The 24,766-nt window shown below is 46.1% G+C and overlaps 1 protein-coding gene across 1 annotated transcript in view; it reads right to left on the bottom strand.

Moving 5' to 3' along the window:
- Positions 1–24,766, bottom strand: part of LOC125631634 (RNA-binding motif, single-stranded-interacting protein 3) — a 1,082,196-nt gene that overhangs the window by 996,613 nt on the left and 60,817 nt on the right. Inside the window, exon 5 of the mRNA XM_048838637.2 lies at positions 22,466–22,580. Within this exon, the coding sequence (XP_048694594.2) occupies positions 22,466–22,580 (115 nt within the window). The remainder of the gene's footprint in view (positions 1–22,465; positions 22,581–24,766) is intronic.

Consider the following 24,766-nt stretch of genomic DNA (forward strand, 5'->3'; position numbering starts at 1 on the left):
CTGCAGGGGGGTCCAGGTGGAGGTGGTTGGGGCTCAGCAGGGGAGGTGTCTGGGTGTGTGTGTGGGGGGGTATAGAGCTCAGCAGGGGAGGGTCTGGGTGTGGAGGGCTCAGTGGGTTCAGATGGTGTGGGAATGGGGCTCGGTGGGGTGTGGATCCAGGTGCAACTGGTTGGGGCTTAGTACGGTGGGGGATCCATGTGTGGGTGGCTCCCTGGGATGGTGCAGGTGCAGGGGGAGTGAGGCTCGTCGGGGGGGGGGGGGTTCTGGGTGTGCGGGGGGAGTGAGCCTCGTCGGGATGGTCTGGGTATAAGGAGGTCTGGATGCACAGGGGTTGGGCAGATGGTGGAGCAGCTCCCTGCACAGTGATCCCTCCCCCTGAAGCTGAGGAGTGATGGGTGCAGGAAGCGTGGAGGGTGCGTGTGTGTGTGAAAAAGAGAGAGTTTGTAGAGCTTCCTACGGCCGGGGGAGAAATCTGGGGATGGGTCTGACACAGCCCCGGATGCTGTTCACAGGAAGAAGAAGTCCCATCTTCCCCAGCCCAGCCAGGACTAGCAGCTAAGCCTGGCGCAGGGTAAGAGCCACCAGCTAGGTCTTCCCCAGTCCTGCCCCAAAAGTGATTTACCTCCCTGCCAGCTGCCCTGGGAATCTGAAACATATTGCTGAGGAGGGTCACATGACAGCTCTTGTGGCTTCCCTTTTGCTTCCCTTTCAGAAAGTCATTTTTCTGTGGGGAAGCAAAGAAATCTACAGGGGACATAAATTCTGAGCATGTGCAGGGGCACTGAATTCCCCCTGGAGTATCAATTTAGACAACCTCTGAGTATAAATAGTCCATGTCCCTTGCATCGCTCTCTTCCTGTAGACCAAAAACAATCTGTTAGAAATATGCTAGGGTTTAGTCCTAAGTATAACAGAGTTCTGCTCATATCTAATGTGTGAAAGTGGGGTTAACCAAGGTGAGAGTGAAGTTTGGGGAACAGTGAGAAAGAGACTGATTGACTAATGTGGAAGTCCATTACCACCTTTTGCATAACCATGTAAGGTGGTGTGACTAAATGTATAGGCCTCACACAGAAAAGGAAGGGGCCAGAGACGCACTTTTCTGGCCCTGTCAAGCATGATTGATAAGGAGAAGGCCTTTAAAAAAGAGGAAACTGCAGTCAGTAGAGGGAGAATGAGCAGGATTGCCCTAAGCAGCATACCGCAGGAGTGACTCCTGAAGACAGGGAGAGAACTCCTAGGCAGGAAACTCTCCTAAAGAGAGTACAGCGGACTCAGAGGGTAAGACAGACAGGCTGAGCCTATCTCAGAGACCCAGCCACAGTGATGTCTCCAAACCCATCGGGCTGATTTGGCAGCACCACAGACTTGCCACCCCTCACAGAGTACCCCTGCAAGTGTGAGGGTCTGTGACTTGCATGTTGATACCCCAGCCAGAGAGACTTAAGCATGCCCACTCAAGGCAGAACACCCCTCTGCAAATGGTGTGGAAGTGGGGTCTGGGTTGTGACCACTAAGAGTGTAGCTAATTGGATCGGTCAGGTTCCCCCACTCTCTGAGGGAGGAACCATCAAGGACTCTGTTACAGGTGGGTTCACCATCAGAACCTGCAACTCACTAATCTTTCTAAATTCAGGTAATAAGTACAAGGAACATCGTCTTGAAAGAGAGAGTGTCCAGCATGTAGTCCTCAATTCCCTCATGGGGGACAGGCTCCTTTATACTGAAAAGATATTTACGAGACATTTTAGGAATTGGGTAACTATGGAGTGGGAAAACATACTAGATGCAGGTCTTCTACAGTGCAAAGGGAGATTGAACATTGAGACCTCTTCCCCCCAGTGATGCCAGGGCATCATAAGGCAGCTGACGCCATTTCCTCCTTTTTAGGACCTCATAAGGGTCAGGAAGAGAAAAAGTGCCAGGAGTCAGAGCAAGGGCACACAGTGGTTGAGGACATGCTCTCAATGGTACTGTGGCCTGCATCCAGATGAGGTCTACAGAAAGTAAGATGCTCAGAGTGTCTGCTAGGCAGACCTAAAAGAGTGGTTTCCTAACATTCTTCACTGTGGAGAAGAAGGAACAGAAGTGATGAGAGTCTGCACTCACAGCCTCAGATGTCAAACAGCCAAGTCATTAGCTTCAAAAGATTCTGACTTCATCAGAGGTTCCATGAGCTTGACCCCAGCAGAATCAAGTCTGCAAATGCACAGAGATCCTTGAGAAGAAAGAATGGTTACTTACTCTCCAATAATTGTTCTTCTTTGAAATGTTGGACTACATTTCTGCCCCATGCACATGAGATCAGAATCTTTTGAATAGTAGTGTCAATTGGAGCTGCGCCTGTGCCCTGTAGGATTTAGAGCACTCTGTAGCTGAGGTTGTAAAGGGCGGGGGCGAAGCGGCCACAGCCACTCTTCAGTTCTTTCCCCAGAATAGAATTCACAATGACAAGGACTCCACAGAAACAGGGATGGAAGGCAGGTTGTGGAATATATGTGGACAAAACACCTTACAATTACTGTAGGATATGTAACTTTCTTTCTTCTTTGAGTGACCATCCATGTATATGTGGTGACTCACAAGAAGTAACTCATGTCCTGGAGATTAGAGCTCAGATTCTTCTGGAATAATGACTGCAGGACAGCTCTGCCAAAATGGGCATTGGATCTATAGCTTATACTAAGCAGTAATGCTTTGAACAGGACTAGATGACCATGCAAGGTCTCTTGCAACCCTAATCTTCTATGATAATGCTGAATGAAGCTGCTAATTGAACTTCGGGTAGCTCCTTTGCAATTCTCTGCTGTTAGGAAGCTTTGGAGTGATGCAGTAGAGGCTATGTGAGCTTTGGTGCAATGGGTCCTAACCTGTCCAGGTTGGTCTACATAAGCCACCACACAGCATGGTTTAATACAGTCAGAGGACTATTTTGACAGTCATTGAGAGAAGACCCTTCATTCTGTCAGCAACTGCTAGGAACAATCTAGAAGAGTTCTGGAACAGCTTTGTTCTGTACCAATAGTATGAAGGACCCCGACAATATCCAACATGTGAAGTTCAGGTTCTCCCTAAGTGGAAGCTTCAATGAGGCTTGGAGAAGAATGCTGGTAGATGGATCATCTAATTAAGATGACAGTCAAACCACTTCCTGTAAAAAACAAAAACAAAAAACAAACAACCTCCCCCCCCCCCAAAAAAACCAGATGAAGTCAAAGTCATACTGTGCAATACTGTATAAGGTAGCCCTGCTTTGAGATTTTGTATCTCTCCTATCCTTCTGGCCAAATTTATAGCCACTAGGAAGGTGGTCTTCATGGAGGTGGTACAAACAGCAGGTCACCAAATGTTCAAAAAGAGGTCTCACCAATCCTGTTAAAACAATGTTAAGGTCTCAGGAGGTCAGAATCTCTGACTGGAAAGTAGACATTAATGAGTCTTTTGAGAAATCTAACTCTGTTAGTTGAAAGAAGGTGGTGTAGTCTTCCACTGGGGGGTGATAAACAGAGATAAACATCAGGTGCATTTTTAAAAAGCTGTTGAGGAGTCTTGAACAGTTTAAGGTGAGTAGGTAGTCCAGGATGGCAATCAGTGCCCAGACAGAGAATCTCTTCCATTTATTTTGCACTGCTAATGAATAGAATCAGTTATTACATATTAGCCAAACAGCATCTGTGCTATAGAGCTGTGGTTCTCAAGCTTTTTGGCACTGTGGCACTCCTACAGATATTTTAAAACTAAGCAGCTACCTACAACCAAGTACTGTTTTTTTCGTTTTTTTTTTTAACCAGCATGAGACACTAGATTCAAGAGTTCAAGACACAAGAGTTCTGATGGTTTTACAACTTTATTCAATTACATACAGTTTAATTACACAATTCTCTCTAATCCTGGTTTTTAAAACTATAATCTGAAAAATACATATTTTGGCATGTTCACACAAAGTTTAAGAATGGTCCTGTTAAATAGAAGTTCTTCAACTACTATACCTGCTTTGACAAACCTCACATAACCCAGAAGCTGGCTGGCTGTGGATTCATCAAGGTGCAGTGCAAAATACTGACTCTTCTTAGAACATGTTCTATCATCTGGTTCAGAAAGTTTTCTGCAAGGCCATCTATGTGTCAATAAAGGGTATTATTTGACATAGTAATGGTGTTCAGTGCCATGGCTGCTTGTTCCCCAATCATAATTCTACATGTCTGTTGCTGCTGGAAGTAGAAGGGTCTCAAAAATGGTGTATGCTTGTTTGTATTTTGCAATTCATATGGCCACACTATAAGGTGGTCCTAAGGCTTTTTGAGGAAAAGTTGCTTCCTGAGACATGACATGCGGAGAATATAACATTAAAGAGGTTGAGAATATAACATTAAAGTCTTCCACCAACTCCTCAATCACCAAGTTCAAATTGGTAGTCACCCTTTTAAGGAGGGTCTGGTGCTCCTTGAAGTTGTGGGAGGCACTGCCCGTTTGGGAGGGGCAAGCCACCACTTTGTCCGGAGACTATGAAAATGATGACGATTGCCCCATGGGGGAAGGGTGGGTTTCCCTTCCCTCTCTGGGGATGACTCCTTAGGTGTTGGAGCCTGCTGTGTTGCCCCTGCATTGGATTTAGTGCAGGGGGCAGTTTGCCTAAGGCGGCCAGGGAGGAATGGTGGGAACATGGGACCAGCATCATGGGTATGCCCTACAGATTCCAGTATGGCCATCGAGAGGGCCACAGTCCCTGCTGCCACTCCTCCGCCGCTGCTGCAGATGCCGTGTCAGTTTCGTGGGTTAGCGGTGATTCACCCTTCCTTGGCAAGGGGCTGAACTCCTGCTCCAACTTGGACCATTGTCCCTCTGGTGACAAGGGCAGCACCGTGGCAGCCTGAGTCTGCCGACTAACCCTTGTCGGTGACCAGCAAGGATCAGCGCTTGCCTGACGAGCAGTACTAGGGAGGTGGAGACTGGTGCTGGGTCTAGGAGCGGTCCTGCCCCAATGGGGACCAACGCCTAGGAGACCGTCTAGGCGATGGTAACCTGTACTGTGGTGATCTCTGGCAGGAAGCTTCCTGGTACCGAGGGTAGGGGGACTGGTGTCTCGACTCCAGTGTTCCACGCCTCGTAGGGAGAGAACATGACCAGAGTCTTCTGACCGGAGACCGAGGTTGCAGTGCCAGGGTCCTAGGCCATGACAATGGGAATCTATGCCTGCCATCCAGGGATCAAGAATAATCCACCGCCCTATGGGGTGGTCCCATGACCAGCTTGCCTGTGGATGTTGGAATCTTAGCTGAGTCTGACACCTGGTGCGGCATCTGCAATGCCAGCTGGCCTACTTGCTCTTTAGCTGCCAGAGCCGCTTTGGGCAATGAAAGCCCTAGGAGAAGCTGGGGTCCACCTGCTGCACCCAGGTTTTGGAGTCGGATCCCTGGCTGGGCTAGGGGGTCCGACTGCAGTTGTACCTCCATGAACCTCTGGTGTGGGCACATGGCCTGACATAGGTCCTTTGCCCGAAGACCCCTTCCTGTCTGGTACCGGGGAGCCATTCTTCTTTTGTCGCTTCTTAGGCACCAGCGAGGTGGAACGGTGCTGGGCGGAGCCAGATGCTGGTAGTGCATTCCACACCTTTGCTGAGGTGCTAGGAGTGGAGGCCAAGTGGGAGGGCTCCGACGCAGGACAAAGTGCAGCTTCCATGAGGAGGGCCCTCAGGTGAATACCCTGCTCCTTCTGGGTTCTAGGATGAAAGTTCTTACAAATCTTGCACTTGTCCCTTATATGGGACTCCCCCAAGCACTTCAAGCAGCTGTCATGGTGGTTACTAATAGGTATCATCCTGGTGCATGACAAGCATGGTTTAAAGCCGGGGGAATGGGGCATACCCTGCTCCAGGGTGAAGTCCAAGCTGGGACTCTAACTACCAAACTAATCTAACACTTCACTTAATGGTTAACTAAGTACCTACGAACCATATACAAAGAAGATAGATAATGGGTTGTAAAGAACCACTAACGCTCTTGCAATGCAAGACGAGGTGCTCCAACCAACCCTCACAGGCGGTAAGAAGGAACTGAGAGGGTGTAGGGCCGGTGGCGCCTAATATACCAGCACATGAGCGCAGCACTCCAGGAAGCACCATAGCCAACCCTATAGATACTGCTAAGGCAAGCACTCTAAGAAGAAAACAGAGTTTGGGGTACTAAACAGAGGCAAGCAATCAGACTTGGGTCCACACTCATAAGGTGCTTGGTCTTTAAGTTAAGAGGATGTATACCATAGACAGACAGACAATATAGAACCAGATATGCAAGTATTAATAGCATCATACGAAGATGTATTCACAGGAAATGGATGCTTCCAACTAACACACAAGATACAGTTTAGAGAAGATGCAAAATATGTGGTACATGCTACATGAAAAGTTCAACAAGCCTTAAGAAAGAGGCTATAAGAAGGAATACAAAACATCACAACAAATGATATCATCTGGATAACAGAAGAACCAACAGTTGGGTTCCCTTTGTAACTGAAGAGAAAAAAGGAGTGGGACTATAACTGTGTATGGACAGTAAGAAGCTGAACAAAAACATAAAAAGAGAACTCTTTCACTTGACCCCAAGAAGTGAACTGTTGTCTGAGACAACAGAAGAAAAATTCTTCAGCAAACTAGATGCATCAGCTGGATTTTGGCAGATTTCCTTGGACACTAAGAACACCAAAATCTATACTTTCAACACACCACTTGGCAGATACTGCTTCCTAAGACTACTTTTGGAATATGTTACGTTCCAGAACTATTTTACCATACAGTAAACCAGACGCAAGAGGGTCAAACACGTGTTAAAGTGTACACTGATGACATAAAACTTTGAGGAAGCACGGCCACTGAATACTGAGAAGAGTCCTGGAAATTGCAAGCGCTAATAACCTTAAACTGAGTACGTCCAACTGTCGATTTCAAACAAAGGAAATAACATACTTGGGAGAGACACTGATTCCAAGGGATTCTTGTCTGATGAATTAAGAGTCAAACAAGACTGATCATGCAGATACCTGAAAATAAAAAGGGAATTCAAAAGCTGCTAGGAATGTTGAATTATGTCAGCAAGTTCATACTTAAATAGTGAGTTTGCACAACTCACCTAAGACATCTCTTCCACAAGGTCACCGAATGGGCATGGATGCCAGATCATGGAAGAGAATTCAATGATTTAAAGCACATTCTATTAGCTCCAGTGTGCAATTTTTTTACCCATTAAAAGACATCACTCTCTCCACAAATGCTTTGAAAGGAGGGCTGGGAGCAGTACCATTACAGTGCCATGGAATGGATTGGTTGCCAGTCTCAAATGCATGTAGGGCTATGACAGCTACAGAGAAGATTTATGCACAATTTGAAAAAGATATTCTAGGTCTGGTGCATGGATGTACAAGATTCCGTGACTCTCTCTCTGGTGGTAGCTTCAAAGCAGAAGCTGATCACAACCACTCATTGCAATACACAAAAATGGACTTGGAGAAGCACCATCAAGGATACAATGACTACTTCTGAAAATACAGAAATATGATAAGATTCTGGAGTTCCAACATGGATACCCCTTAGTAACGGCAGGCATACTGTCAAGAGCACATGCTCTACCTTACAAAATACAGCCCAATGATCTGGAACAAGCAGGAAACATACATGTGAACATGATAAAAAGTGCCATGTGTTGTATCTCCAGGCATGTAGGATGAACTTACAGAAACAGCTAAAGATGAAATGGAGGGAAAAAATCCCACCTGTGTGTTCCCATTATAAAAATGAGCTTTGAGCGATCTCAGGCATGTTCTTGGAAGGAACACAGATTATGGTTCCCACAGTGATGAGAAGGAAAATATTGGAATGAATACATGAAGGGCACCTGGGAATGATTAAATCAAAAAGAAGAGCTAGAGAAGTTGTATTCTGGCCACAGATGAATAGTAATATTGAAGAAATGGTGAGCACGTGTGGATCATGTCAGAAGTACAGCAATTCCCAGCAGAAAGAACCAATGATCTCACACAAACAATTCACAATTCCTTGGGACAAAGTTGGAACTGACATGTTCAGCTTGGGAAGAGAAAGTTACTCACCTTGCAGTAACTGAAGTTCTTTGAGATGTGTGTCCCTGTGGGTGCTCCACTCTAGGTGATGGTGCAGAAAAGGACCTAGGGTTACAGTGGACGAGAAGCTGGATGAGAGTCAACAGTGTGCCCTTGTTGCCAAAAAGGCCAATGGCATTTTGGGATGTATAAGTAGGGGCATTGCCAGCAGATTGAGGGATGGGATCATTCCCCTCTATTTGACAATGATGAGGCCTCATCTGGACTACTGTGTCCAGTTTTGGGCCCTACACTACAAGAAGGATGTGAAAAAATTGGAAAGCGTCCAGTGGAGGGCAACAAAAATGATTAGGGGACTGGAGCACATGACTTATGAGGAGAGGCTGAAGAAACTGGGATTGTTTAGTCTGTGGAAGAGAAGAATGAGGGGGGATTTGATAGGTGCTTTCAACTACCTGAAAGGGGGTTCCAAAGAGGATGGATCTAGACTGTTCTCAGTGGTAGCAGATGACAGAAGGAGGAGTAATGGTCTCAAGTTGCAGTGCGGGAGGTTTAGGTTGGATATTAGGAAAAACTTTTTCACTAGGAGGGTGGTGAAGCACTGCAATGCGTTACCCAGGGAGGTGGTGGAATCTCCTTCCTTTGAGGTTTTTAAGATCAGGCTTGACAAAGCCCTGGCTGGGATGATTTAGTGGGGGATTGGTCCTGCTTTGAGCAGGGGGTTGGACTAGATGACCTCCTGAGGTCCCTTCCAAACCTGATATTCTATGATTCTACGGTGCATCTCGGTGCCGTTGATCAGAGATCTTTGGTAGCAGTACCTGGTCGGGATGCACGCACTCAGCTGGTGTCTCGCGGTCTTGTTAGAATCTGCTTGAGCACGCGTGTCCCGCGCCCACCTCAGTTCCTTCTCTACCGTGCAGAAATCATGCTAGTACTCCAAAGTAGAGGGGAGGAGGGCAGGGAGTGGGGCACCCACAGGGACACACATCTCAAAGAACTTCAGTTACTGCAAGGTGAGTAACTTTCTCTTCTTCTTCGAGTGCTGTCCCTGTGGGTGCTCCACTCTAGGTGAACGTGGAGCAGTACACACTATGGTTCGCGGAACTTTGGAGATACGGTACTGAGTACTGTAGAGCAATGGTTCTCAAAGCCAGTCCGCCGCTTGTTCAGGGAAAGCCCCTGACGGGGCGGGGCGGTTTGTTTACCTGCCACATCCACAGGTTCAAACGATTGTGGCTCCCACTGGCCGTGGTTCGCTGCTCCAGGCCAATGGGGGCTGCGGGAAGCGGGGTGGGCTGAGGGATGTGCTGGCCGCCCTTCCCAGAGCCCCCATTGGCCTGGAACGGTGAACCACGGCCAGTGGGAGCTGCGATCGGCCAAACCCGAGGACACGCCAGGTAAACAAACCGGCCCGGCCTGCCAGGGGCTTTCCCTGAACAAGTGGCAGACTGGCTTTGAGAACCACTGCTGTAGGGAGTACTGTATGACCCACTATGGTGTCTGCCGTGGTATCCTGTGTGATAGCACAGTGTTTGGCAAATGTGTGTTCAGATTACCATATAGCCACTTTACAGATGTCAGGAATGGGTACGTTATGTAAGAAGGCAACGGACGTCGACGTGACTCAAGTGGAATGAGTTCTAATACCTTCGGGCAGTTGAATATTTTGGATGCGGTAACAGGATCTGATACAGTCAGAGATCCACTTGGACAGGCGTTGCCTAGAGATAGCCGTACCTTTTGATCTTTCGGTAATGGAGACAGAGAGTCGCGGGGACTTACAAAATGGTTTAGTCCTGTCTAAATAAAAGGCAATTGCTTGCCTGACATAGAGAGTATGCACAGTTGCCTCATGCAGAGCCTTGTGAGGTTTTGGATAGAAAGTAGGTAAGTATAGGAGTTGGTTAAGGTGGAAGAATTTTAGGATGTGGTCTCAGGGTGACTTTGTCTTTGGAGAAGATTGTGTAGGGAGGATAGGCCATCAGGGTGCTTATTTCTCCTACTCTCCTTGCTGACATTATTGCAGCTAAGAAAGATACCTTCATGGACATATGAAGAAGAGAGGAGGTAGCCAAGGGCTCAAATGGAGGTTTCATGAGATCATGAAGAACGAGCTTAAGATTCCATGTAGCTGCCGTTGGATAAATTTCTGGGTAGAGATTTTGTAGGGCCGTGAGAAATCATTTTATGGTGGGGTGAGTAAAGAGTGAGTAGCCTTCTAACAAGTCATGGAAGGTTGTAAGTGCCGCCAGGTGTACTTTGATGGAGCTGAGCGAGAGTCCATCCTGTTTCAATTTTAGAAGGTAGTCTAGGATGTTAGGGAGGGTTACCATATGAGGTGTTATGTGAGCACCAGAGGGAGAAACGTTTCCACTTCTGCAGGTAAGCTTTATGAGTGGAGTCTTTTCTACTGTGAAGAAGGATGTATCAAACTTGCTCGGAACAAACTAGTTTGTGGGTTTGGAACCATGAAGGAACCACGCTGTCAGGTGGAGCTTCTGGAGCTGAGGGTGAAGAACCCGTCCATTGTCCTGGGAAAGCAGATCTGATCTGCTGGGGAGAGTCCCTGGATGATAGGAGGATATGCGAAGAAGGTATGGATACCACGTCTGTCTCGGCCAAGCTGGGGCAATAATGGGCCTTCTCGTCTCTGATCTTGCGAAGAACCCTGTGTAGCAGAGGGATTGGTGGGAAAGCGTACTGGAGAGAGTTGTTCCACGAGATGAGGAACGCATCTCCTAGGGATGCAGTCCCAAGTCCCGCTCTGGAACAAAATAGATGACATTTGCGATTCTGGGTTGTGGCAAAGAGGTCTATTGATGGGGTGCCCCAGAGGGAGAAGAGCTGTTGAAGTATTGCGGGGTGCAGTTCCCATTTATGTTCTGTCGAGAAGTGCCTGCTGAGTGCATCGGCAATAGTGTTGTGGCAGCCTAGTAGGTAGGAAGCGATGATTTCTATGTGATGTTGTATGCACCAACTCCATAGCCGGATGGCTTCCATGCATAGGGAATGTGATCAGGCTCCCCTATCTGTTGATGTAGAACATACACGCTAAGTTGTCTGTTAGGACCCGAATAGTTTTGTTCTTTATGAGGGGAAGAAAGTGAAGGCAAGCTCATCTCACTGGTCTGAGCTCTAAAAGATTTATGTGTAGGCGTGTCTCTGATGCGGACCAGTGGCCTTGTGCCCTGTGTCCCCCTAGATGCGCTCCCCAACCGATTAGGGAAGCGTCCGTGGTGAGCATGAGCATTGGGGATCATTGCTGGAAGGGTATGCCCGTGCAGAGGTTTTCTGGTCTTGTCCACCATTGTAGGGAAGCTAGAACATTGGCTGGAATAGTTAGCAGCAAAACCTAAGGTATGTCTGTTGGGTTTGAAGTTGGAGTTGAGCCAGCCCTGAAGACATCTCATGTGTAGCCTGGCGTACTTGATCATGAAGGTGGTGGCTGCCATGTGACCAAGGAGCTGTAGGCAAATTCTTGCCTGTATCCTGGGATGAACAGAGAGCATGCGTATGAGCTGTGTGATAGCTAGGAATCTACGATGTGGGAGTGAGGCTCTGGTTCAGATTGAGTCCAGTTGAGCTCGAATGAACTCAATCTCCTGTGAAGGTGTCAGGGTGAATTTTTGGACGTTTATTTGGAGGCCTAGGCTGTGGAAGAGGGAGATGGTGAAATGGGTAGCTTGTAGCATCTTGCCATAGGAGTTGCCCTTGATGAGGCAATTATCTAGGTAAGGGAAAAGCGTGATCCCATGTCTGTGGAGGTGAGCCACGACTACGGCTAGAGTCTTGGAAAGTGCTCTCGGCACTGTGGAGAGTCCGAAAGGAAGAACTCTGTATTGAAAATGGTTGTGTCTGATTGTGAATTGTAGGAAACGTCTGTGGGCTGGATTAATTGATATATGAAAATAAGCGTCCTGTAGGTTGAGAGCTGTGAACTAGTCCCCTTGATCCAGTGCAGGTATTATTGTGCCCAGTGTGATCATCCTGAATCTTTGTATCCTCACGAATTTGTTCAGTTGGTGTAGGTCTAGTATAGGCCTCCATCCCCCGGTCTTTTTCTGGGTCAGAAAGCAATGAGAGTAGAATCCTTTCCCTCGATGTTATGTTGGCACTGGTTCCAATGCACCCAGTTGTAGAAGGTGAGCCACTTCTGTGCAAAGTAAGAGCTCGTGAGAAGGGTCCCCGAACAGGGATGGGGAAGGGTAGGAGAGTAGAATATAAAAGGGATGGAGTAACCGGACCGAATGATTTCGAGGACCCAACGGTCCTGCGTAATCTGCTGCCAGGCATGTTGGAAACCCTGGTGGCCAAATGAGCAAGTAGGTGGTGGAATCAAGGGGTGGTCGTGCAGACCCTTGACCAACGCTTCAGAATTGTTGTTTATTTCCTGATGGGTGGGAGGTGATTGTTTCTGCTTGATTTTTGTCTGAGCTTAGGAGGTCCAGCGCGATTCCTGGTTATATCATATGGTCTGGGTTGAAGCCGGTAATACGGTTGTGTGCGTGGTGTTTGATAAGGTTGGTATTGTTGTCTCCTGGGAAGGGATGGATGAATGTCCCGGGAGCGCAGCGTCGCTCTAGAATCTTGCATGGTGCGAAGGACTTCATTGGTTTTTGTGGAAAAGAGCTTATCTTTATCAAAGGAGAGGTCCTCTACTTTGGTCTGCAGGTCTTTAGGGATGCCGGATGCAGAGAGTCATGAAGATCTGCGCATAACCACAGCAGTTGCAGTAGTACGGGCTGCTGTGTCCGCTTTGTCTAGAGATGCTTGTAGGGCCGTTCTTGAAATCAATTGGCCCTCAGCAAGGACTGACTTGAAATCTGCTCTCCTATCCTCTGGAATATAGGAGGCAAATTCAAAAAGTTTTATTGTAATTATCAAAGTCATAGCCTGCAAGGAGGGCAGAATAGTTTGCAATTCTGAATTGTAGAGCGGAAGACGTATAAACCTTGTGACCCAAGACGTCAAGGCGTTTAAAGTCCTTGTCTTGCGGGGTGGGTCGATAGTGTGGCTGTTTCGTCCTTTGTGCAACTGCATCCATAACAAGAGTTCGGTTGTGGATGAGACAATAAAAAGTCAGCATCCTTAGCGAGAACATAGTATTTACATTCAGACTTTTTGGAAGTTGGTAAGAAAGAGGCTGGAGTCTGCCAGAGAGTGTCAGCTGGTTCCAGGAGTGCATCATTAATGGGGAGCGTGATCCTTGAGGGCGCAGAGGGTTGGAGGATTTTGAGGAGTCTGTGTTGTGTCTCCTGAACCTCTTCTAAGGGGATGTCTTGGCTGAGCGCCACCCTCTTGAAAAGTTCTCGAAATTGTTTACAGTCGTCCATGTTCTGTGGAGGCGGAGGGAAGAGAGCTCTGTCTGGAGCTGATGGAGAGTTAGGGGTCGGTGAGTCAGGATATGGTCTGTAGCTCACGTTCTCGGGGGGGGGCATTCAGGCACTCTAGAAGTAGACAGCTGGAGATCGAGGCGCAGAAGGAGGTAGAGGTTTGGTGGAAGGGGCTTGAGGGTGAGTGGCAGTAGGAGGTGGCCAAGGGTACCATGAGGCCAAGGCATAGGATAGGAGAACCCAGGCACTGCCCATGGGGGGGTGAAGTAGGGAAACTGAGGCTGGTAGTTGTGAGCCATGACCTGAGGTGGAAAAGGTTCTGGTGGAGGAGGAGAGGTAGGTGAGGAGAACTCTGCCTGCTGCTGCATATCAGGTTCGCTGTCAGTAAAGATAGCCAGGTCAGATAGGGAGAGTGGCTGTTCAAAAAGTGAGCCCTGTGTATCCGGGAGCGGAGAGTTAGGCTCAGGTGCCACTGAGAAAGTCACATTGACTGAGAAACTGTTGCTCCTGCTCCCTGGACTGCTCTGAGCATGATCTGTGCTCAGGCACATTACCGAGTCTGAGTTTTTCCAGTGCTATGGGTCGCTTGGAGGTGCCCTGCAGGGGGTCTGCAGCCGGTACTGGAGCAGCAGGCAGGCTCAGTGCCAGCCTTCTTTTCGGCACTGGGGCAGAGAGCGCTGCCAGCACCACATTTGTTTTGGTGCTGAGTGGACTGGTGCCGAGGAGACCTTCCCAGTACGGGAGATCGGGTCCCTGCCTCTGCACTCCACGGGAGCCGCAGCTGAAGCATTGTGATAGCCTGAGGCATCTGCCTTCTGTGTTGTCAATACAGAGAGTAAGGATCTGTGGGAGACCCTTTACCCTTGTTAAAGTCTCTCCTCTGAGACTGTTGCGCTTCTTGCCTCTGCTCCTGAGAGGGTGAAACCATGCTCCCAATTGGTTCAGATCTGGCCGGGGAGCGTGAGGGAGAGGATTTCACTTTCCCCATCTCTGAAGCTGGCTGTAGAGATTTTTCCATTAATAGCATTTTAAGCCACAGGTCCCTGTTGTGACGAGCCTTGGTCTTGAGGCTCGTACAGTGGAGGCACTTTGTGGGGACGTGTGTTTCGCCGAGGCACTTCACACAGCATGAGTGCCCATCAGACCTTGGCATGGAGTCCTGACAGGAAACACACTACTTAAATCCTGAAGTCCCTGGCATTATGAATTAGAAATGGCAGGAGAGAGTGTCTCAGCAGGAGACAAGCCTGAGGTGAAAAAGTTTTTTTTTTTTAAACTAAGTAACTAAACTATGTAACTATTCTAAAAGAAGGGAAACAACTGGGATGTTACTAACAACTATTCCTGTGCTCTTTGCAACTGTTTCCTAGAGAGACCAAGGAAGAGAATCAGCACTGCCCCGAGTCCCATCTTCAGCTGAGGACGGTTGAGAAGGAACTGCGGGGGTGTGAGACGTGCGCATTCAGGCAGATTCTAACAAGACCGTGAGACACCAGCTGAGTGCGTGCGTCCCGACCAGGCACTGCTACTGAAGATCTCCGATCAACGGCGCCGGGACACACCGTCACCTAGAGTGGAGCACCCATAGGGACAGCTCTCGAAGAAGAAGGACACAATCACCTGGTTGTAATGGTACCTATTATACCAGTTTCCAAGTAGTCATCACGCTTGAAGTTACCACAGCATCAACAGTTGTCAGGCACATTAAATCTGTATTTGTATGTCATGGAATTCAAAAAATAGTAATAACTGACAGTGGACATTTTAAGAATTGGGAATTCTTGGACATTGCTAAAACGTGTAACATCTAAAGCGCATCCCCAAGCCAATGGATTAGCTGAACGTGGAGTATGTATAGGAAAGAACATGCTCAAAAAGGCAATGGATGGAAGAGAAAATCCATATTTAGCACTACTCAAATATAGAGCTACACTGCTGCAATGTGGGAAGTCACTTTCTGAACTCCTCTACAGACATATAAATACTCAATGACTGGATATGGGACAAAAACAGGATGAATAAGGAGTCTCTGATAGTGAAGAAAAGACTGGGAGAGTACAATCAGACAAAATATTACAATAAAGGAGCAAGACCTCTTCCACAATTTAAATACAAAGACTCACTGAGAACTTAACACGGGCACTGACCAGTCAATGCTGCACTGATCATCATAATCAGTGATCGCAGATGAAAACAAAAATCTTACAAAAGAATCGTAAACATCTGCTCAAGACACTTGACAACTTGACTGAGGCAAATGAAGTGAGAGCAGACATACAAGTTGAAAACATACAATTGATCCTGTTACTGACCATAAACCTAAACAGTTGGTTACACACAAGATTTGCCTACAGTTTTGCAATACAGATCAGGGAGATTGCTGAAATGCCCTAAGAGACTGATCGAATCATACCAGTGTTATATTTAAACAACCAGAAGAGCTGTCACTTCCTGTATTTGTAATAGTTTGATAGTTTAATGTTTTAGTTCTGTTGCGAAATTTTTAAAAAGGGAAGATGTGCTATAGAGAAGTCCTTCAGGAACTGTAGAGATGCCGCACTTCCTGTACACTCTAGAGGCAGTCTTTGGTTTCCTGGAACATACCTTCTGCTGGGGCAGAAACAAAGGAGCCCAGGATAGGGCAGATGCAGTCTTCAGCTACACAGAACAGTAGAGTTTTGTTACCTCATTTCTGTACATAATTCCTGTTTCATAATAAAGAGTTTATCTTGAAACCAGTCTGTTCATTAGTAAGATACAACAGCATCCAGGCCATGAGTCTCAGCATCCATGTCTGGTCTGGATGCAGGACTAGTCCCTTCAACTGAGTGATCACAGCCGTGTGTATTGGAAGTATAGTTGAGGGCTGTGTTGACAGCTTCATGAGGTCAGAATACCAGAATTGTCTGGGCCATGCTAGGGATGCCATTATTAGGCTATGTCCTGCATAATCTTCTTGAGGACTCTCTTTATCAAGGAAATTGATAAAAAAAATCAGTAGGTATTCATAAGCCCTGGTATCAGGAACTCAGCTGATTCTGGTCGCAGTTGCCTGGCAACACAGTGAGACCAGCTGGGCCCCATAAATCTTCACTAAGTGACTATGCTCCCTGATTGGAAAGAAAAGCCAGCAGATCATCATTTAAGCCTTGTAGCAACAACAACACAGCATCTCCTCAATGAGTTCTACACCTGCAGTTGTGCCAGATCTGCTTCCTTTACTGGTCCTTGCTCCAAGACTGTGCTGTTCCCACTCCAGACCTAGCCTCTACCTTTTTCTGAGCCCACCGGCTCCAACCTCTGGCTGTCTCTTGACCACGACTTCAGTTCTATTCTGTCTCCTGTTCCAACTACTAGCTTGCACCGCCTATACCTCATGAGTGACACCAAGTGACCTTGAGATCAGTAGAGCATTCAACAGAAACCTGGGATTCGCTCTCCTTCATGGTGGACAACTGGGACTTCCTCAATGACAAATGGACTCTGGAACCCTGCGCAGTCTATCAGCTTCCTGGAGCACTCAGAGATGGTAGGGTCTTTTCAAGCAGTCTTTTCACCTTTGGGACTGAAGAAGCCTTCATGGATCTCTCAAGGAGTAAGAGCTTTAGGCGAGACTCTCTGGACATTTGGGTCCTTTTTTAAAAGGAGCAACATGCACAGCTCTTGCATATTATATGTGCTTCAAACAGACAGAGGCACTTAGTGAGTCCATCATTGATGGACGTGTGGACCCTGCTGCTGTACACTAACAATTTCCTAGTGCTTTAATCTAGTCCTGGTGAGGACTAGATTATAGAGCACAGCACCAGGGTCCACATGGACACCTACATGTGCAGCAGGTTAGTGTACGGTAGATTTACATCTCCACTTGCTGTGAACTAAATGTATGTGTAGACGAGCCCACAGAGATAGGAGTCTGAAAATGGAACAAGAATTTTAAGACTTCTGCAACAAAAATGGTGTATTCCTTCTTCAGGGACAGTCAAAATCTACTGAGTAACTAGCTAGAGAAAGCCAGTTGCAGGGCTCTCTCACAGGAGAGGACTATCAGTTTGTCTTGCCAAGTTAACAGCATGTAGTTGCAAAATGTTCATAAGGAAAAATCTGAAAGACTGGAAAATCCTGTTTCAGAGCTTTCTTCATTCTGCCATCCTTAAAAGGGGCATTGACAATCTCTATTAGAAGTCTTTGTCCCATTGGGCCAGGAAAGATATGGGTATAAAACACAAATTATGGCAGGCGTAATGCTTGTTATGTCAAAATCTATTCTCAATGGGGCAACGTTATTATGGCACCGAGCTTCCAGTCTCTTTCCACTAGAGTTTTACAAAGCCCCAATAATTCTTCTTCGAGTAATTTTTCACGTCGATTCCAATTAGGTGTGCGCATGCTGCATGCCCGGTCTTTGGAAACCTTTTCCTTTAGCAGTTCTCATCAGGTCAGCCAGGGAGCCCCCTGGGATGGTGTTCTCATGGTGCTCAATATATGATCCTGCTGACCCAACCCCCCTTCAGTTCCTTCTTACCGTCTGTGGCAGCATTCGAATTGCATTAGCTTGTTCACCTGCAAGTCTTCCCTTATCCATTCTTAGTTTTCTTTTTTGAAATATTTCTTTATTTTCTTGTGTTACTTATTAGTAGTAGTATAGTCAGTGAGTGGATCATTCCTCTCACCCTGCCTTGGGCTCCGGGGCATGCCTCAAGCCCAAGAATTTAAATCTTGAGGTCTATGCAAGAAGCCTATGCCAAACAGTAACCCTCACGACTTGTGCTTGAGGTGTCTCGGGGAGGCGCACCAGTCTGAGCGTTGCAAGATCTGCAAGGCTTTCAAGCCTAGGACTAGGAAGGAAAGCAACTTCCATTTGAAACAACTACTGATGGAAGCCGCACTCCGTCCCACAGCACCCGACCACCAAGTCCTGGGCTCAAGCTCGGTGCGCAGCGCCCCGGCATCGGTTCATAAACCGGTACCGAGGAAGGGCTCTGGTGCTAGAGACTCTCGGTACCCAAGATCCCCGGCACCGGTCAACATCCCTGGTGCCCCTTAAGTGCCATAAGAAGCCAACAGAGGGAGCTTTCCTCAGAAACCGAGACCATCAGGGGAGACCTTACTGCCCCAGAAGAATGACTTAACTTCCAAACAGCAAGACCCCATGTCATCGACTCCGGCGACCCAGTCGGCATCATTGAGTCCAGCACCCAGTGACTCCCTGGCAGGGCTCGAATTGATGGAGGAGTTGGAAGGCCCCTCCACACCAAATACTTTCGAGGCAGCAAGGGACCTCATAGAAAGTACTCTATCTCAGCCCCTCCTGTTAGAAACAAGCCCACGGCACCACCTACATGGGTGCCATCTAGAGGCAAACCGCCACTGATGAGGCCATCTTCCTCTCCAGACTGGCACTTTCATGGGCACCGTTCCCAGTCTTCTTCACCCCCAGCCCAGGTACATGACAGCAAGACCCAGGGAGCGCATCGCTCGGGATCTCCGGCACAAGGGAATCAGCACCGGTCACAATCACCCGCTATTGCCTGGCACCATGATATGGCATTGGAACATAGGAACTGCTCCCCGGCACCGGCCTTGCGGAACGAGTTTTAGTCGCAGGAAAGTTAACATCGTTCGTCTACACAGTCGTTGTGGCACCGATCTCTGACTTCCTCTTCTCAGCACCTACCGCCAGCACAGGGATCCTTGGCACCGCCATCATTGTCACCCTCAGGATCCTTGGACTCTGAAGACGGCTCCTACTACTCATGGCATAGTAGACACAGGTCAGTCAAGCGCAGGAGACATGCTCCTTCATCCTGGCAACCTCAATGGCAACTCACTGCACAATGGCCCTTCTGGACCCCTTGGGCTTACCATCAGGCCCAGGGTATGCCTTCCAGGGTTTCTAGGTCCATTATATTGGGGCATCACCGGGCACAGTCACCAGTGGACAGAACCACGCCTCGTACCACAGAGGTGGCTCTATCCAGACTGCCCCCGCATACTACAGAGGACACATCAGAACTGGCACCAACGCGGCCCAGGACCAACCTGAGCACATGGTGGGCCATGACGACCCTGTGACTCCACTGGCCTCTTCCTTGTCTTCACCTGATGAGGCAGTGGCCTCAACTTCAGGTCCTCCACCAATCGACCACAGGGCCCACCGGGACCTACTCTGCCACATCGCCCGTAATATGGGCCTACAGGCGGAGGAAGTCATTGAGCCAGAGGACCCAGTGGTGGACATTCTTACACTGGAGGGCCCTTCCAGAGTGGCATTGCCAGTAATTAAGACTATTGGCAACAATTATAGTGCTTTGTGGCAGATTCCAGACTCCATTCCACCGACTGCCAGGGATGTGGAAATAAAATACTTTGTACCCTCTTAGGGCTATGAATTTTTGTTCTCACACCCTTGCTCCCTGGTGGTCTCTGCGGTAAATGAGAAGGAGCATCAGGGTCAACAAGCACCAGCTCCTAAGGCCAAAGAGGCCAAATGGATGGACCTCTTTGGCAGGAAAATTTATGCCACAGGAGGTCTACAGCTGAGGATAGCTAACCAGCAAGCTATCCTCAGCAAGTATAATTTTAACTCATGGGACTCCATGTCAAAATATAAGGAGTTACTTCCCACTGACTTGAACGCTGAGGTCTCGCATCTGGTCGTGGATAAGGCAGTAGCCAGGACATCCCTGAAGGCCTCACTCAACCGACTCTGCAGCACATATCATCGCCTCACTCAACCGACTCCACAGCACATACCATCACCCTACCCCCATGGGAGACCTTTGGAGTCATCTAATTGGAACAGACGTGAACAATCACTCAAAGAAAAGATGGTTACTCACATTTTTGTAACTGTTGTTCTTCGAGAGGTGCTGTTCACGTTCATTCCAATACCCATCCTCCTTCCCCTCTGTCAGAGTAGCCAGCAAGAAAGAACCGAAGGGGGATCAGGTTGGCAGGGCCATACATTGAGTGCCATGAGAGAGCCACTCTAGGGGGCTCCCTGGCCAATCCGATGGGAGCTGCTAAGGGAAAGAGTTTCCGACAACCGTGCATGCAGCACATGCACACCTCATTGGAATGGATGTCAACAACACCTCTCGAAGAACAACAGTTGCAAGAAGGTGAGTAACCATCTTTTATCTTCATATACTTCCTAAGCAATAATGCTTAGATTTGGCTTTTAAACAGGAGCAGATTTAATTTACTAGTATTACAGAACCTTTTCTTGGTGTAGAGGGTACACAAGCTCTCCCTTCCCATAAAGTGATTTAATTTGGCTAAGCTGAGTCCCAAAAGAGAAAAGATACTCAAGGAGTGTTTTGGAAAGGCTGTTTGTGCAAAACCCAGCTGAAATGTTATCTGAGATGTTAACATTTTAGTAATAGAAGAAAAGTTCCCATGACAAAATAAATGGCACTACAGCTAACTTTGGAGTAAATGAGTGCAGGTAAGTCTTTAAGTGCCAGACTGGAGAGATGCTGTGGTGCATTTAATATTACACAAACTGAAATTCTGCATTTTGAGTAAAATACTTCAGGAACAAATACATATATACAATGTTTAGAACAGTGTTTGACTGTGCCCAGCTTTGTGCAGGTATACAGGGGGATGGAGATAGTATACAAGGATCCTTCATTTACTAGTGTCCCTGGTCTGAGGATGAATACAAGGACTGTTCTAAGATAATGCTGCTAATAGTGCTAGCTTCCCAGAGTGGATGGGAAGAATCCAGGTCCTCCAATGTTTTATACACTCTGCTAGCCCAGTTCAGGCAGAAGTGAGCATCTTGTCAAACAGTACTGAAGTAGTTGCACTCTAGGAGGCACTGTATACACCTGAAAAACAATATTACCCGAGGTTCCCACTGGTAAATCTCTTCATAGTTGTCTAGCATGAGTTGGGGCTTAGAATTACATTGGGATAACCTCAAAGTATGCTGTCAATTTGTAAAAGCAACACGTGTTTACATCATAACTTTAAGTCTGATGAGCTCCTAGGGGATTAAATAATGCTGGATACACAATATGAAAATATAGCTACAATGCACAAGACTCCTATTTTTGATGAACATGCCTCACTACTCTTAGCTATCAACTATATGTATCCTTAGCACATTATCTTTTTATTAATAATATTGTACTCGTTGGTTTAATTGCGATGGTTAATGTTATTTCTCCGGATTTACAGAAAAATAAAAAGTAGCACTCATACAGAGCACTAGGCATACCAACCCCATTACAAAAACAAAAGACGCAAAATAGCTTACTCCCCCAGCTGTGAAAGTCAACAGAACTTCACTACTTACAGAACAATAAAAAAATAAAGCTAACTTAAAGGTTAACTGTGAAGATGTTTGTCTGCAATATTTGCAATATTCCAAAAGAAGAAAAGAGCATATGGTTGTTTTCATGTAATTTAACACTGTACTTTAAACAAAAGTTTAGATCAATTATCTAAGACAAAAGCAAGCTAAAAAGACGATTTTTAAATATTGTTTTTCCTCAGAACAGTGCTAAAATGATTTTCTCAGTTTCCCTAGCCAGACTAGCACTAACTGTGCTATCCATCTCTTTACAAACTACATTGTAGACTACAGACTGGTCATGGAAAAAAATATCAACCGTATACTTCCTTTTGTCTTTTTTTGCCTTTTATGGTTTATGCTTAGATAAAACAGGTTAGTTTTTAAACTTAAGGCTTGTCATAACCTTCGGCTTATGAATGGCAAGGTCCTTTTAAACCAACCAATTTTTTTTAATATCTTAGACAAGAGTAATTGCACATCACTTTCTCACTAGCCATGTAAAGTAATTTATTTTAATAATACTCAATTATAAAATTACTTGTGAATCAACATCTCCTTTCAATATAAGGGCATCTGTGAAGGAAATCCATTGAGAGTGAGACATATACTATACTACACACACTTCATTTTTCCTATTATAATATTAGCATGTTCTTAAAAAGAAAATCTTCCATCATTATGACTGAAAAAAACCTCTCTGCATATGACTATAACTTTATTTACAAACAGTGCTGAAAAATATGAATTATACCATTTTCTGATAGCTGGCACATTTCACGTCTTTGCGGAGCAGAAAATGCAAGTAATTTGTTTGCTTCTTCCAATGCACTTTTATACCATTTCTTTTTTCTCTTGCATTGTTCTGGCTATGGAAATAAAGAGAAACTTTTACTAAATACCTCACCGTTACTCCATTTTTCTACACTTTGCATGAGTTAAAAAAACAAACAAAAAATAGTACTTCAGAAATATTTAACAATGACTAGAAAAGAATTCTAGACAGCAAAGCATTTAGATTAACTCAGAGGGCTTCAGTTCAAGATAAATGCTCCTGTATCTATGTCTGGTAAAATACTCTGGGTGTAAAGGATAAAAATTTTCTGGTATTTTTTTTTGTAATTGGGCCCCTTTCAACATAGAATGTGAATTCCAAAGTGCTGCAGAGAGCCCAGTTCTGTAGCTCTTTATTGTGTTTAACTTCCTACTTAATGAAATCAACATTTCGAGTCTATACGGACTGCAGAATGAAACCACAAAATTATCTTCATTCACCAGAATACTTACAATATCATTCATAAACCTTTTATGAAACACTCCCAGAGAAAGTTTATCCTGATCTATAACAAGATGTGACTACATAATATTTATTTTTTATCTGAAAGAACTACCTGACTACAATATTAATGCAGCCTTGCAAAAACATACTAGACTAGGAAATACCTACTATTCCAGTCTGTGTTTGTAAGATTTGTGTAAATTTTGCAAATGTAGCCTACTTTGTAGTGGGAGATGGAAAGTACTGTCTGGGCTAGTTATCTGGAGAGGAGAAAGTGAGATGATGTGATGATTGTGTGAGTAAGCGGAAGGAAGGAAGAAGAGAGAACATGCTTTTATGGAAGAAGGCTTCTTGGATCTCCTCCTCCAGCTCTTTACAGCCTTGAGCTATCCTCACCTATATTCCGGAAGCAGAGCTCTAGGAAGAGAATGAAACAGTAAGAAGAGGACAGATGACTGCATTTTGAAAGGACTACTAAAGGCAGCTCTTAGAGGAGTTGGCAGCACAGTCTACAGATTAAGCACCAGATTCTACTCAACTGCTCAAGTAATTTACTTGCTGTGGATGAGTAGAAGCTGCAATACTGCATATATGGAAACACTGAACATTTTAAAATAGCATTTTAGCTCTTCTATAATATGCAGTGAGACATAACAGCTGAAATTTCATTACTATAAAGGAAACTGATATCTTAGAGAAGAAAAAACAATTTGAAATGTTTGATGTAAGAGTGAAATTTATTCTTGGCATACTATCCTCAGTCCCATAATGAATATATCCATATACGGCTGAAACACGTTTACAAGAAACATTTGTGGCAGGGCAAATCCATCCTGAAAAAAATGGTTTTATCTTGTTGCTAGGCCCCACTATTTAAATCTGCATCTTATCCATGCATATTCAGAAGTTGTAGGTTTTTCTCTCTCTGTGATCAAGAATATTGAATACTGCTAATGAAAGTCATCGTCTACCAACTTCTAAGATGTTTACTGGAGCTTCCCTGACTGAGTATTTTTGGGCTCTTTATGTCAACAGATTTTTTTTATGGGAATATGCAGAAGTGATTGAAAAGACAATATAATGAGGTCTGAGAAAAAATGGTTACCAAGCTTTCTGTAACTCTTGTACTTTGAGATACACTACTTATGTCCATTCCAATGAAGGTGCATGCTCACCCGGAGCATAGCCGCCAGAAAGTTTTCTCTCAGTATTATCCAGCATGTCAGCTCTGGTTCCCCCTGGAGTTGCGCAGTCATAGCCCCAGCATAAAGGGTCCTGCCAATCTACAGCTCCCTCATTTCCTTCTTGCCGGCCAACCCTGACACAGGTGTAGGAAGGAAGGTCTTGGAATAGCCAAGAGCAATACATCTAGAAGAACAAGTTACGGAAAGGTTAGTAACTATTTTTTTCTTTTTTGCGTGCTTGCTCTTGTGCATTCCAATGTAGGTGACTCCTAAGCAGGTGCAGGTGGAGGGTTCAGAGTCTGACATGTTGATTGCAACACCGCTTGGCCAAATACAGCATTGTCTCTAGCCTGCTTGGTGACGGTGTAGTGAGATGCAAAAGTGTGAACTGATGACCACATTGCTGCTCTACAAATGTCCTGGAGAACAACTTGTGCTATGAATGCTGCCGAAGATGCTTGGGCCCTTGTGGAATGTGCTATCAGGGCAGGAGGAGGAGCAGGGACCTTTGCCAGGTCATAGCATGTGCAGATGCAGGATATGATCCATGATGAATTTCTCTGGGCTGAGATGGAAAGACCTTCCATTCTGT

The sequence above is a fragment of the Caretta caretta genome, chromosome 2, assembly GCF_965140235.1.
Source record: "Caretta caretta isolate rCarCar2 chromosome 2, rCarCar1.hap1, whole genome shotgun sequence".
Lineage (NCBI taxonomy): Eukaryota > Metazoa > Chordata > Testudines > Cheloniidae > Caretta > Caretta caretta.